At 41.6% G+C, this 16253-nt stretch overlaps 1 protein-coding gene across 1 annotated transcript; it reads left to right on the top strand.

The window, feature by feature from the left end:
- The first annotated feature begins 13996 nt into the window (after positions 1 to 13996).
- LOC138871088 (uncharacterized) lies at positions 13997 to 15670 on the top strand. The gene has a single exon (XM_070148942.1). It carries the CDS (start codon positions 13997 to 13999, stop codon positions 15668 to 15670), a length of 1674 nt encoding a protein of 557 aa, XP_070005043.1.
- The last annotated feature ends 583 nt before the right edge of the window (positions 15671 to 16253 follow it).

Raw genomic sequence — 16253 nt, 5'->3', positions numbered from 1 at the left:
AGGTGTATTACAGTTGGAGAGGTTGCCTCGAACTCCACTCGCTGCCTCTTGGACGGTCCTTCTTCTTCAGCACGGGGAGATTCACCTGTCAGACGAGCGACATGAGTCGTCACCTCAGTCTGAGAAGTGGCCTCCGCAGGAGTAACCACAACCGTAGACTCAACTGAAGTATCCCTCGACAAGGACCAAGCGATAAACGCTGCAGCAGGGCGAGCAGACGATGCAGGCTGATGAAAAGCTAATGGAGGATCCCTCGCTCTCCTCACTCTCCCTAACATCGACAAACAACACATAAGAAACTAAGAAAAAAGAGAGAAAAAATAGCAAACAAAAACGACATCTCACCTGTAAGGGGCCTGCATCCAAATCTTTCATAAAAGGCCGACCATGTGCGAACCCCGCCGTATGGGTAAGGATGGCACTCACCCACTCGCGGATACCTTCTACAGATGGAGGGGGAAATTTCTCAACTGTAGAGACATAATATGGTTTAGTACTGTAACAGAAAGCGGTCAGGCATCTCTCCGACTAAAAACATAAGAAACTTACACGCAAAGTTCCACTTCTCAGGGAGCCCCGTTGGATCGGCCACAAGGTGCTCGGTCCGCACATAGAAATAATTCTCACAGAAACTATGGTTAGCCCTGTCGTCCAATTTCACCACCAGACTCTTCGACCCCCGAGGACACATGTGAATCATCATGCCGTGAATGAGTTAAGGGGCGAAGATATTGCGCATGTGATCCAAAGTGATCTCACGACCGGCGAGTTCCGCGAACTTGAGCAACATAAGGAACAACTTATACAGGTACGACGAAAGTGCATACCTCATAAAAACGACAGAAATATACCACCAGGAGAGGGAGAGGAAGTGTGTATCCAATAAGAAAGGGGTAGGCATAGAACACACAATACCCGGGGCGATCAAAATGGACTATGTCATTCCCTACCACCGGCCGCATGTCAATGTAACGGGGAATTCCCCACCTAGCTTTCAACTCTGCAATTTCTTCATCTTTTATAATAGAGGGGAAATGTTCCGGCTCCACCCCGGCGCGACAACAGAAGTCGGTCCATTCTCTCCCAGGACGGGGCAAGATCTCGGCTACCGACGGGACATCCTCATCTTCCACCACTTCTACTCCTCCGGTGGCTAGAACAACATTTTCCGGCGCCAGAATTGTGACAGAGAGGTCAGCGCGGGAAGAATCACCAGCCATTATGTCAATTTGGTGTAGTAAAAAAACAATGGAAAGGAAGGATTAAAGTTTTCAATTAACTGGGGCGAGTGAAAATATTGGAGTATCAGGGAGAAAGTATTTGGAAAATTCTTTCAATTAAAGGGCAAGGAAGTGTGCCAATCGAATGGTGTGTTCTTTCTATTTATAAGAGACATAAATCCCCCCAAGCACGAAACCCAAGAGTCGCCAATCGAATCTGATAGGGTACGAAATGTTTTGATTCCCTAGAAACGTGTGTCATAATGGCGGCAACCACGAACAACGTTTCAATCCAAACAATGTTTCGATTCCAAAACTGCCGCAATGGTCCAAGGATATCGAAAGAGCACCGTCACCTCACTTAAAACCTATGGAGCATAACAAAGGTATAAGTAGTCAGATTTCTCCCGGATTTTTAGCAATCATGATCCGTCTGTCTGGCCCGACTCTAACTGTATTGGTCAAAATATGACCGCTACGGTCAAGCTGACCAACGTCCCGTCCAAGCAGTAAGGCAGCAAAAGACGACATGGTCTATTCCACATCCCGTACTCACAATACCCATCGATCCAGAAGAAACAATGCTCAGAGGATGACCAAGACGGACATAGTGTGAAACAACATCAGACCAAGCACATAACAAAGGTCCCATGACTATATATAGTAGGGAAAAACCTTCGGTAAGGGGGGGGGGGGGCAATTTTTCACTTCTTCCTCTCTCCCTAGTCCCCTCTCTTGTAATCTTCATAATGAGAAGAAGAATGAAGCATTCTCCAAGAAAGTATGTAAAATATTCTCCTCCATTGATTAATGGGATCCACAACGGAAAGTTTCAATAAGATTGGTTACTTCTATCTCATTTTATGTATTATTTTTCCAACTAATTTATTGATCTGGAATTCATTATGGTTGAATAAGATTTACCCCTTCATTTTCTTTAATTGATTTGTTCAAAATGGTTCCAATATCTTTTGAGTCAAACAAACATGATATTATGACATAATATAATTTAAATTAGCAAGAATAGTTTCGTATCTGTTTTATCCATGGATTACCGAAGGACTAAGCCTTCCTTGTTATTACTCTTTCTTCAACATGGCATCGTCAATGGGACAAGCTACATATAGCACATGAAATAAAATAACTTTGACTGTGTATTTATATAAGGACTAGAGAGGCGATCTAACTGTGATTAATAAAACCTAGATGGATTCTCCCATTACAGGCCTTGTCAGGTACGATTGAGCTTACACTCACCGCCACTCTAGATCCACCAAGAACATTAAGTACACGATATGGGAGGTCGAAAATATTTAAAAATATAAGCCTATTTTTCTCATACTTAATTGACAACAGAGCTCATCTATCACATTTAGGGGTGGCAAGCGGACCGGTTGGATCGGATATGGGAGGTCGAAAATGAATAATACAAAAATAGATAAAATATTCCACTGGCCATATTTATTTCAGATAAAAAATGGGTTAATTGGTGGATATATAAAATACACATATTATCTATCGCTTCTAGAATGTGATCATTTTTTGGGAATGTTCTAGTATTCCCAAATTTGAGCAATCCTCGATTTGAGTCTTTGCAAAATATAAAAGTAAAACACATCGGTTATCCATTAGTATCTATTTTTAAGTGGATTATATGAATCTTATCGATAGTTGACCCATTTTTAAAAATTTTATTATCCAACCCTAGTGGATAATATGGATAATAATTATTTATTTTATCTATTTTACCACCACTATTCACACGAATCATGAACAGGGGCGGCAAAATGGGTGTGTCGGGTAGGATACAGGCGGGTCGAAAACGGATAATGCAAAAACATACAAAATATTTGACTTGTCTCATATTTGATATTGATAGAAAATGAGTTAATCGGTGGATAATGCAAAAACGTACAAAATATTCGACTTGTCTCATATTTAATATTGATAGAAAATGAAATAATCGGTGGATAATATGGATACTCATATTATTCATGACTTCTTTAATGTAATCTTATTTGGGAGAAGTTCTAGTCTCCCAAATTTGAAAAACCCCCAATTTGAATCGTTACAAATAAGTTAAACACATAAGTTATCTATTAATATCTTTAAGTAGATAATATGAATTTTATTTATATTTGACCTGTCACGACCCATTTCTATAGTAGGTCATGATGGCGCCCGACACCATTGTCAGGCAAGCCGACGCGGAAGTATAATTAAGTTCTCATTTTACCTTTACCAAAACTAAGCGCAACAGATTTCTCAGATTTAAAGTTGAGGTCAGAAATGATCAATACTGTATTAAAGTGATAATACAACCCAAAAATAAATGTCTACTCGAGTGTGTGCCAAGACCTGGTGTCACAAGCTATGGGCAACCAGTAGAATATAAATAAGAATCGCACTATCCTACTGTCCGAATCAGGATAGACAGCAAAAGTAAATACATAAGAAAGACTTCTTCAGGCTGCTGAATGACATGGAAGGGAAGCAACTCACCGTAGAAGTCTCGGGTCTGCTCAAGGATGCGCACCAGACTGGTAACCAGATCCACCTGCCTCAGATCTTGTACAATTAAGTACAAAAGTGTAGTATGAGTACATAAACAACATGTACCCGGTAAGTATCCCGTCTAATCTCGAAGAAGTAGAGACGGGAAGTCGACTCGTTACTTACTAAGGTCAAATAATATGAGAAATTTTTTTAATAAGCAGGAATAACACGAGGTATTAGTATTAACAAGTATGGAATGACAGTTCTTTTCCAAATATCATCATGAGTGTCCATATATATATTAAGCAGATATGAAGTCCAGTCCACGGAGAAAGTTCTAGTAAAATCATGCACAAATAACACCGAGGGACGTACAGCCCGATCCAACATAAAAATAAATTGTGCACTGCCGAGGGTCGAACGGCTCGAACCATAGATGCATCTATTACTCCGCTCGCGAATCACACGTGCGACGCGGTCAAACTTAAATAAAATCATCACAAACAGACAATAATGTATATCTGAGGAGTAGTCATTCACAGGAAATTCCCAAATTCCCTTTTTAGGACCAAATAGAATAAGGTTCCCTCACTAGTTGCATTTACCTTAATCAAATAATTTATACAACTCTGAATTTAACATCAATTTACAAGAATATCACGTAGAGCATGCTTTTGGTCCCTAAACTTCCCGAACATAACATAATAGTCGCTACGCACAGACTCTCATCACCTAGTGCGCACGTAGCCCCCGCATATAATGGCAATTAATTCAATTATTACACCTATGAGGACAATTCCCTCTTACAAGGTTAGAAAGGAGACTCACCTCGCTCCAAAGCGCACTTTCAAATATCAAGAACAAGTCCAAGCCCTCAATTCGCAGCCGAACAATCCCAAACTAGTTAAATGAAGTAAGAACTAGTCAATATAAACTCACAAGATCGAATTCTAGCTATTTAAGCAATTTCCCAACCATTAACACAAGTTTCCTAAATTCGGACCCCGGGCCCACGTGCCCGGATTCCGAGATTTTTCAAAGGAAGTTGTTCTCTACAACCTAAGGATCAATAATATATTATTTCTAATTAATTCCATAACAATTTTCGTGGTTAAATCTAAGTTTTATTAAAACCCTAGGTCTTGCTCTAACCCCTTGATTTTACGTAATTTCTAGTGTTTAATCTACCTAATACGCAAGTATTAAACTAAGGATGGGTGGAATAAACTTACCTCACAATGCTAAGTGAAAGTCTTCTCCCCAAAGCTCCCAAAATCGCCAATGGAAGAGTAAAAATGTGATAAAAATGACTTAAAACCCGTATTAAATGAACTTCACTGCCCAGTGATTGCCGTATCTACGGTCAGGGGGCCGCATCTTCGAGAATGAGACCGCATCTGCGAAAAAGGGGAGGGAAGGCTGGGACCGCTTCTGCTGTTTGAAGCCCGCATCTGCGGAGCCGCTTCTGCGGCTAGGGAGCCGTATCTGCGGTTCCTGGCCTGGCCTGCCCTAGACCGCTTCTGCGATGCACGGACCACTTCTACGGTCTTGCACCTGCGGTCCACTAACCACAGGTGCAGTTATGACAGAAGCAACAACCTTCAACCCTTTCTCAAATTTTCCACTTTACTCGAGTCTCGTCCGATTGACGCTCGGGGCTCCCGGGCCCCACCCGAACATACCGACAATTCTGAAATCACGAGACGGACCTACTTGAACCTTTAGAACACCCGAAACAACGTTAAATCTAGGAATCACCCCCTAAAACCAAATGAATCAAACTTCTGAACTTCAAGTTCTTAATTTTCCTCTAACGGGCCAAAACGCCCTAAAACTACTTGGATTGACACCAAATTTTACGGGCCTATCTTAAATGATATTTTGGACCTGTACTAGACTTCGGAACCAATATACGAGCCCGATACCCATAATCCATCATTACTTAGTTTCTTTAAATCCTTAAAACTTCAAATTAACAATTTCTAATAAAAATTCATTACTCGGGCTAGGGACCTCGAAATTCGATTCCAGGCATACGCCCAGGTCCCATATTTTACCACAGACCCTCCGGGATCGTCAAATCACTAATCTGGGTCCGTTTTCTCTAAATGTTGACCAAAGTCAAACTTAGTCTTTTAAGAAAATTCTAAGAACTCAAATGGGCTTATTTCACTCAAATTTCCTCCAAACCCCAAACTAACCGTTCCGCAAATAGTAAATTAGCTGAAGCAAGTATGGGAAGTTTTATTTAGGGTAACGGGGTCCGAAAAGGCAAAACGACCAGTCGGGTCGTTACATTCTCCACCTCTTAAACAAACGTTCATCCTCGAACGGATATAGAAAAGTACCTGAGCTGCTGAATAAGTGTGGATATCTGCTGTGCATGTCCTCCTCGGACTCCCAAGTCACCTCCTCGACCGGTTGGCCCCTCCACTGGACCTTTACCGCAGAAATCCTCTTAGACCTCAACTGGAGATCCTGTCCATCAATAATGGCAACTGGCCCCTCCTCATAACCCAAACTCTCATCTAGCTGGATAATACTGAAGTCCAACACATATGATAGGTCAACATGATACTTCAGAAGCATCGATACATGAAAAACTGGATGAACTCCCGATAAGCTGGGGGGTAAAACAAGCTCATAGGCAACCTCCCCAACTCGCCTCAACACCTCAAAGGGACCAATAAACCTTGGGATCAACTTGCCCTTCTTCCCGAACCTCATAATGCCCTTCATTGGCGAGACCTTTAAGAGAACCTTCTCGCCAACCATAAATGATACATCACGTACCTTCTGATCCGTGTAACTCTTCTGTCTGGACTGAGCTATGCGAAGCCTTTCCTGAATCAACTTTACCTTATCCAAGGTATCCTGTACCAAATCGGTACCGTACAACTTAGCCTCACCAAGCTCAAACCACCCGATAGGAGAACGACAACGTCGACCATATAAAGCCTCGTATGTAGCCATCTCTATGCTGGACTGATAGCTGTTGTTGTACGCAAACTCCGCTAAAGGCAAGAACTGATCCAACTTCCCTCCAAAGTCAATCACACATGCTCTAAGCATATCCTCTAAAATCTGAACTGTCCGCTCTATCTGCCCATTGGTCTGAGGATAGAATGCTGTGCTAAGCTCTACACGGGTCCCCAACTCACTCTGAACGGCTCTCCAGAAATGGGAAATGAACTGAGGGCCTCTGTCTGATATGATGGAAACAGGCACACCGTGCAACCGGACTATCTCCTGAACATAAATCTGAGCATACCTCTCCGCTGTATAAGTATTCGCCACTGGAATGAAGTGAGCCAACTTGGTCAACCTATCCACAATGACCCATACTAAATCAAACTTCCGCAAAGTCTACGGCAACCGAACTATGAAATCCATGGTGATGCGCTCCCACTTCCACTCAGGGATAGGCATCTGCTGAAGTAGGCCACCCGGCCTCTGGTGTTCATACTTGACCTGCTGGCAATTCAAACATTTAGCTACACACTACACTATGTATTTATTCATTCTCCGCCACCAGTAATGCTGCCTCAAGTCACGATACATCTTCGTGGCACCGAGATGAATGGAATACCGCGAACTGTGAGACTATTTTAGAATCCTATCCCTTTGACCATCAACATTAGGAACACATAGACGGCCCTGAAGCCACAAAGCACCATCCTCGCAAATAGAAACCTTCTTGGCACCTCACCGAAGTACCGTCTCTCTGAGAACCACAAAATGTGGATCATCAAACTCCCGGACCTTGATATGCCCCAATAATGAAGACTGAGCAAACCACACATGCTAGAACTCGGCTAGGCTCTGAAAGGTCCAACCTCAGAAGTCCGTTACCCAAGAACTGAATGTCCAAAGCTAGTGGCCTCTCCGCTATTGGAATGAATGCCAAGCTACCTATACTCTCCGCCTTTCTGCTCAGGGCATCCCCGACCACATTCGCCTTGCCCAGATGATAAAGAATGGTGATGTCATAATCCTTCAGTAACTCAATCCACCTGCGCTACCTCAAATTAATATCCCTCTGTCACACCTCCTTTTTTACACACCCAAAGGTATATATAGGGAGTTTTTCCAATTAAAGTGACATTATTCGACATAGGATTATTTATTCATTTTTATTTAGAGTCTCCACTTAGGATGGTTTGTTTTCTGGTGTCCCAAGTCACTGGTTTATTTTAAAATCCCAAATCGAGGAATTTTGACTTTCCTTTTGAAGTCTGCAAACCAAAAATTCTAAGTAAGGAATTCTGTTAACCCAAGGGAAGGTGTTAGGCACCCCCGCATTCCGTGGTTCTAGCACGGTCGCTTAAACTATTACAATTGCCCTATTATTTGATTTTAATACATGTTTTAGCCTATGGTATACTTTTAACTTGTTAGCCGCTTTTAAATTATTTTTAGGAAGATTCAACATTATTTAAAACACGTCTTTGAACCACGCCACATGAAATGCACTCGCAGTCCGCGACATATTTTATTTAACATTGTTGAGATTTGAATTTGGGTCACATGAAATGCACACTCGAGTTTAGGAAGGTAATTTTTAAAAGAACGCGCCTAAAGCAACTACGCATTATAACTTTGCGAGGGCCATGAAATTTTGCTAAACGGCGCGCCTCGAGTTCTAAGGATTAAAATTAATTAAGTGAGGGCCATGCATTTTGAGATTTTATTTGTCACGGCACACCTCAGTTCCGAATTTAAAGGAAACTCAAACTAAGCTTTTGAGAGCCATCAACTACATTTTCCATAATATGACCCGCCTCGAATCTAATTATAAAAAAAAGTTAATTAATTAACGAAAGCTCTTGGGGAAGGTTTGAAATTATTTCTAAACTAAAGCTTGGGTTGAGTTCAATAATTAGAGGACTGGTTTTAAAGGACAATCAGGCCTTGATTAAGCGGAAGGCCCAGCTAGCTATAAGCCCAATTGGCTTTTATAAACCTTCATGTCGAAGAAGGCTTAAGTGAAGCCCATAACACACTGAGATGTCAAATAGACATCGGGCCAATGTTCAAAGCCCAATGGCTTGAATCCAATGTAACCACCTAAACAATAATATAGTTCTTCATAAGAGACTAAAATTAAAATAGATACTGTCAAACTTTGCAAAAAATAAAAGAAAACTTGGACGAATGCAAAATAGGTTTCATGCTATTAAATTCCATCCTACAATTAGACATATACTGAGGCTATCATAACTTATGTACTATTAACTTCATTACCAGAATAATTCGAGACATATGGCCAAACAACACCACAATTCTTAAACAAGGAAAGCATCGACTAACATGGGCCTTAGCTGAACATTTTTGGTTTCAAGTCTATGCTGGTCACTTTGGCAAACTCAATCGACAGTCAATCCCAAAACAAATGCTAAGTTCAGCTTGACCAGAATAGATCTAAACAAATGAGAATCAATTAAACCTTCTAATACCATAATTCCCAAAAATCCATACACATTCAAACCATGCTTCAGTAATCTCACACCCCAAACTACTGGATTGGAACAAATGTTAAAGTTTACATATCAAATTTAATCTAGTAGCATTGTATCTAATAACACAAAAGGATTAAATCATACATGAGAAAGAACTAACTTAATACAGATTTGATTGAATTCAAACTACAGAAAATAAATTGATCAAACGTATAAGCCCAAAGCTTCCAACTCAAACAACAATAGCAAGTCTTTCATTTCACCATGCCAAAAGAGGTTTAGCAAATACCTAGTTACAGCAAATAAACAAGGAAAATTCTGAGGTTAAGAAAGAGCAGCAGCAGTAAACCAGCAAAAGTGGAACCAAACAACAGTAATTTCAGCCAAGACCAAACAACTTTCAAACCATTTCTTGATTCTCAAATGAGTATGAGACCTTTTGAAAGTTCTAAGTCTAGAAGTCAAAAAACCCAACCCAGAACCAAATTGAATAAGGAAATGCAGAAAATTCAGTGATGTTCTTTAGCCGTTAGCCTTTTTTTCCAGAATCTTTTTAATCTCCAAAATCTGAATTCAACCTCAAGTAATGATGCCTTTATAGGCAAGTTATTAGGGCAGCCTAAAAGAAATCAAATTTGCCTTTTGACCCACTTGGAATTTTGGTTTTCGCTTAGAAATCCCTAGGTTAAAACTCAAATTTTCAGAATAGTCCCAAAGGCCAGCTTCTAGGAAGCTTCCCAAGATAGTTACATCAGATTCTCTCAACCAGGATTCCTAAATTACCTTTTAGGACCCCTGTTATTACCCCTGGGGCAGGCAGAATATGGGTCAAGTTGACCTAATTCAGAGTGTTAATGGGTTTATTAAAAAAACCAATTTGATTCTCTTTTGGGCTCTTTTATTTCCCAATTCAAATCAAGACTGAAAACTCAGAAAACTTTTGAATAATCAATTACAGAGTCCAAAGACTTGAAAAGTTTGGGCCCAAACAGAAACAAAAATCTAACACCTCTAAACTTAGCACCAGAATACAAATAATAACTAAACACATCCTAAAACTAACATGCAAATGTACGGTGTGAAGAAAATGAAAGAAAGATGGGAAGTAAACTCACAAAACTAACAGAAAAGTAGAAGAAGATGAGAAGAGAACAAAGAAATAGAAACTAAATAGCAAAAGGTAAATAATAGAAAGAGAAATACCTAAAATAAACTCGGACTAGTAAAGAATGGCGACGAGTCTTCAAATCTCCCAAATTTCCGACCAAATCTGATATTAATCGTGTGTTCTTATAAAGAACACACGAACAAAAATCAAATTAGACCTAAAATTTCAACAGAATCTCGATTTGGAATTTTTAGGGTTCATCTTTCGATTCAATACTTGAGAATTTCTGGGGAGATTCGAAGACGACAGAGTGGGATTTTGGAATGAGGGGAGTGAGAGGGTTCTAGGGTGTTATTTTGGGATCGATTGGGGGTGGCGCCGCCGGCGGGAGCCGATGGAAAGTTATGGCGGCGCTAGGGTTTCAAACTTAGATCTAAAATCCGAGCAATTCTGGACGGATTTGAGAGGAGTTGTTTGGAGATTTGGGACGAGGACGTGGAGAGGAGTCAAGGGTGTGATTTTGGTGAGGATTGGTGGTGGCACCGCTGGCCGGAGATGATGGAATTTTGAGGCGGCGCTTTTAGGGTTAGGGGAGGCTGGGGTCAGAGAGATGAGAGACAAGGGGGTAGGGGTGAACATTTGGACATATATATATTGGAGGGTATTCAGTTCCGGACCGTCCGATAAATTAAGATCGACGGTCCTGATCAAGGGTAATTGAAACGACATCGTTTGGGTCGCTGAGGGGTTTGGACCGGGTAGGGGAACAGGTTTTGGGCTGGTTTTGGTTGGGTTTCGGGTGGATTTGATTTGGGCTTGGGGAATTTGATGGATTTGGCCCAAAATTCCGATTCTTTTCATTGTTTTCCCTTTCTTTTTATTTCAAAAATCTTTTTCTTTTCAAAAATTGAAAATAAAACCTAAATTAATCTCTAAACTAAATTATCCTACCAAATTAAATTAATTAACTCTAAATAATAATTACCAGAACTAATTAAATACCAAATTAAAAGAAAAACTACCAAAATTTGAAGCTCGAAAATTAAAAATGCAAAAATGAGTTATTTTTTTTGTGATTTTTCTATTTTTGTAAAATATTAATTTACTGTAAAGACCCAGAAAAAAATTTTTGCTTAGTAATTTAAGATTTCGTGGTGCCAAGGTAGGCCAAATATTTTATCTTGCGTGCAAATGAGGATTAAGGATATTATGGATATCAATTGGATATTTTAAGAAGTGTATAAGTCATATTAGAGGTGAATTGGGGTCTAAGGAGAGGCCTAAGTCTAAGCCAAGTTAGAAAACTTTCATATTAGACGAAATCTGTAAATGAGTGCGCACAAGACCTGACTTTCAACGATCATATCTCAAGTTATATAAGGAGTTGTGTTATCAATAACCTATCAAATTAAAGAACTTTGCGTCTAGTTTCCAACGCAACAAACCGTTTGTCATTTGGAGGTTTATACGGAATGTTATGACCATTTTACTGGGCAGGTGTCTCTAGCGCGAACATTAGCGCGAAGTCACGCATTATGCTGAGTATTCTGCCTCCCGCGCGCGAACATAGCACGAGATCGCACAAAGACCGGAAATAAGAGAATTTGAGTCATTTCTCAAGCTTGGGGCTTCCTCTACACCCCCAACTCGACCAAGGCATCCAATTGCACACCTAAGGTGAGTTTTTAAGTGTGTTTTCATGGTGATCTCACTTATCAATCACTAGTTACAACATGATTTTGATTGGGTTTCATAGGGTTTCTTCAAAATCTCAAGAACACCCCAAATTTGTCTTTCAAGATTTGGTCTACAAGAGGTAATCCTACACCTTAGACTTACATATATGGAGTTATTATGGAAATATGAGTATGGATTAAGTATTGTAACTCATGGGATGGGGATTGGAAGTCATAGGTGCCTAACCTAGGTTGTGTTGGTATTGTAGAGATTGTGAGGTGGGTTATTGGGGTATGATTCTTGGGGTAATAGTATTATGTATACATGCATGTACAAATTAGGTTTGTGGGAAGATTGATGAATATAAATAAGTAAAGATTGGGTTGGGGAAAGAAGAAAATCTTGTAAAAGGAATTTAAAATCAAGATGCTCAACTAGTGTTTGATAAAATGCTCAAATGAGCTGAAACCATGAATATCTTTCTAATTTGTGTTAATTTTGTTATGTCTCAAGTAGATTGGGATTGCTAGAATTTTCGAAACGTTGTAGTAACTTAAGGAAAGCTCAAACGAGGTATGTATGGCTAACTTTGACTTTTGTAAAGTCATTTTGTTTGGTGTACGAATATTTGGTATGTGATATCTACGTGGATTATTTGTGGAATTCTTGTGATTGGTATGATTTGATTGTTCGTGGTTAAGTCTCCCGATATAATGGTGTACGTAATTGGCAATAAACCAAATGTGTGATTGTGAATGTGTTATGTGGTAAGAGTTGAGAAACAAATGATGGAAGGAAATCGTAAATGATGCAGTTGGAACAACTGTGGTAATAACATATATGGCTTGTATTGGCAATTATCGCGGTGACATAAAATGCATATGAGTTGTTGAATATGATGGAAATAGTATTGATGGCTATAGAAATTCTTTGAGAATTGTTGTTGTTATTCTTTGTGAATTGTTGTTGTTGTTGTTGTTGTTGTGTTATTTGTGAATTGTGATTGTTTGGTGGGATCGGGTTGCGCGCCGCAACACGAAGTAATAAGGTGTGGGTTGTGGTGATAAGGGTGGTCGAGGTAATAAGGGTGGAAAAGTGATCGAAATCACTATTGAAATGAAAATATGAGAAAGTTGTGAAATCATTGATGTGAAAATGTTGAAGGGGAAATTGAGAGATTGTAACTTGTTTGGCTTGATTGTTTTCTTTCATGTGTATTTGATTGTTGGTTCCATTACTACTTGTTACTTGTGTATGGTTTGAGTTTACTTAGGTCAAGTTTGTTCATACATACTAGTACAATTCAAATGTGCTGACGTCCCTTTTGCCGGGGGCGCTACATTCGTGTAATGATTGTAGGTGGATCCATAGCAGGTACTCCAGTCCACCGACCGTAGCTCCCCTTCACTTTCCGCCAGAAGCATTGGTGAGCCCTTTTCCTCCCGGGGCCTTGCGTGGCTCATGCCACTTTTTATTTCGGAGACTTGTTTTGGATTTTGGTGTAAGGTATAGCCGGAGCCTTGTTACTGGCAAGTATTGTATCACTCTTTTGTATCCCTAGAAGCTCCGTAGTCAGGAAATGTGGGTTATTTACTTATGTATTTTGGGCAGTATAACTTGTAAACCATGCTAAGTAACTATGTATGCTATGTAAATCTCATAAGAATGTGTTTAAATTTATAAATGGCTATTTCACTTGGTTAATGAGAAATGGAAACGCGGGGTAACACGTGGAATAGGAAAGGCACCCAGGTCCGCTTGGCTGGGGCTGCCCGGTCAAGCGCCGGTCGCGCCCCTCGGTTTTGGGGCGTGACAAACTTGGTATCAGAGCCTAAGGTTTTAAAAGGGTCCTAGGATGTCTCGAAGCCGTGTCTAGTAGAGTCCTTCTTATCGGTGTGTTGTCAACCACATCTATAAGTTGGAGGCTACATGGGCATTTAGGAAATTACCTTCTTCTTTGTTACTCTATATCGTGCGGTGAAGTGAAAAGTGGAAGTATTTACCTCTAACTCGTGTTCTGTTCCAAATTTTCAGTAATGGCACCTAAGAAGAGAGCTAGATTCGGCCTCGGGGCCAATGTCACCCCAAGTGTGGCTATGAATCATGTACCTGATGCCGTGGGTGAGAGTGAATCCCCGGTCTTGAATCTGCCTGGCCCATTTATTCCAGATCCAAGTATTCCTGTTCCAGCTGCGATAGAGGGTGCTACCATCCCTCCTGCTGATATTCCAGATCCTGATGCAGTTCCAGCTTTCGGTCCCGGGGTTTCTGATGGGGACCTTAGAGGAGCCATCCATATGTTGACCCAGTTAGTGGCCGCTCAGGCCCAGAGATCCCATGATGCCCCTACGTCCTCCAGCAGACAGGGAGATTCCGCCAGCTCCAGAGTCAACCAGTTTCTGCGGTTGGCCCCTCCCGAGTTCACAGGCACTGACCCAGAGGCCGATCCGCAGGATTTCCTTGATGAAATGTATAAGACCCTTATAGTTATGAAGGCTATAGAGACGGAGGGGGTTGAGTTGGCTTCATACAGGTTGAGGGGAGCAGCGTATTCTTGGTTCGAGATGTGGGAGGATTCCCGTGGGGAGGAAAGACCTCCAGCTAGATGGGATGAGTTTGTAGATGCATTCATGGACCACTTCTTGCCTGCCGAGACAATGGCGGCCCGTGCCACTGAGTATGAGGTCCTCAAGCAGGGTAGTATGAGTGTTTGGGAGTACCACATGGAGTTTGTGAGATTGTCCAAGTATGCTCCCCAGTTAGTGTCGACCATGGGTGATCGAGTTCGGCGATTTGTTCAGGGTCTTAGTCCCTTGGTGGTGAACGAGGCTGCTACAGCGGCCTTACACTCAGATATGAATTATGGGAAGATTTTGGGATTCGCTCAGGCCACAGAGGCTAGGAAGTTGAAAATACGAGCAGAAAGGGAGAGTAACAGCACGGCCCGATCAGTGGGTCACTCAGGGAGACCTGTTCAGAGAAGGGGGCCATCAGGGTCATCCCAGTCATATGCTCAGTCCTCAGCGAGTGCACCGCCATCTGTGCACAGTTATCAGCAGAGCAGTCACTTGAGACCAGGTTCAGATAGTAGGAGACCCCATCAGTCTGGTCGTCCAGGAGGGGGATCACAGCAGCAGGGGGGAGCTCTATGCCCCAAGTATGGGAGATTCCATACGGAGGCTTGTTATTTGGATATCCCAGTGTGTTATAGATGCGGGGTGAGAGGTCATATCCAGCGGGACTGTCATGCGCCCAGTCAGGGCACGGGTAGGGGATTTGCTCCGCCATCCGGTTCTTCAGCTGCTACATCATTCGCGCGCCCTCCAGCTCCAGCAGGGCATGGTGCAATTAGGGGTGGAGCTCGTGGTAGAAGTGGACCTAGTCGATTTTATGCTTTGAGTGGTCGCCAGAGTGCAGAGGCTTCTCCAGATGTTGTCACAGGTATCTTGTCTGTTCACTCCATTGATTGTTATGCTCTTATTGATCCGGGGTCCTCTTTGTCTTATGTCACCCCATTCATTGCTTCAAGTTTTGGGGTAGAACCCGAACAGCTTCATGAGCCGTTCTCTGTATCAACTCCGGTTGGTGATTCTATCACAGCCGCGCAAGTTTATAGGAATTGTGTTGTCACGGTATGTGGTCGTGCTACCACGACCGATCTTATTGAGCTTGGAATGGTGGATTTTGATGTGATTATGGGAATGGACTAGCTTTATTCGTGCTTTGCTAAACTTGACTGCCGAACGAGAGTCATGAGTCTTGAGTTCCCTAATGAGCCGGTTATTGAGTGGAAGGGAAATGGTGTGGTGCCGAAAGGTAGGTTTATTTCCTACCTTAAGGCTTCAAAGATGATTAGGAAGGGGTGTATCTACCATTTGGTCCGGTTGGCGGACACCACTTCAAAAGTGTCTGCCCCCGAGTTCGTGCCAGTCATGAAAGAGTTTCTTGAAGTGTTTCTGAACGAGCTTCCAGGGATCCCACCAGATAGGCAGATTGATTTCGGGATTGATGTATTGCCAGATATGCAACCAATATCTATTCCACCATACAGGATGGCGCCAACGGAGTTAAGGGAGTTAAAGGAGAAGCTGAAGGATTTATTAGAAAAGGGGTTCATACGGCCAAATGTGTCGCCGTAGGGTGCTCCGGTTCTTATTGTCAGGAAAAAGGATGGGTTACTCCGGATGTGTATTGATTATCGGCAGCTTAATAAGGTCACCATCAAGAATAAATATCCTTTGCCTCAAATATATGATATGTTCGACCAATTGCAAGGTGCAAGGTTCTTCTCCA

The sequence above is a fragment of the Nicotiana sylvestris genome, chromosome 6, assembly GCF_000393655.2.
Source record: "Nicotiana sylvestris chromosome 6, ASM39365v2, whole genome shotgun sequence".
In the NCBI taxonomy this organism is placed as follows: Eukaryota; Viridiplantae; Streptophyta; class Magnoliopsida; order Solanales; family Solanaceae; genus Nicotiana; species Nicotiana sylvestris.
Note: the sequence above shows the minus strand (reverse complement) of the source record. Positions and strands in the feature narration are given on the sequence as shown.

Excerpts from the sequence above, each read along its gene's own strand:
- LOC138871088 (XM_070148942.1), top strand. The coding sequence starts at position 13,997 with ATGGCACCTAAGAAGAGAGCTAGATTCGGCCTCGGGGCCAATGTCACC.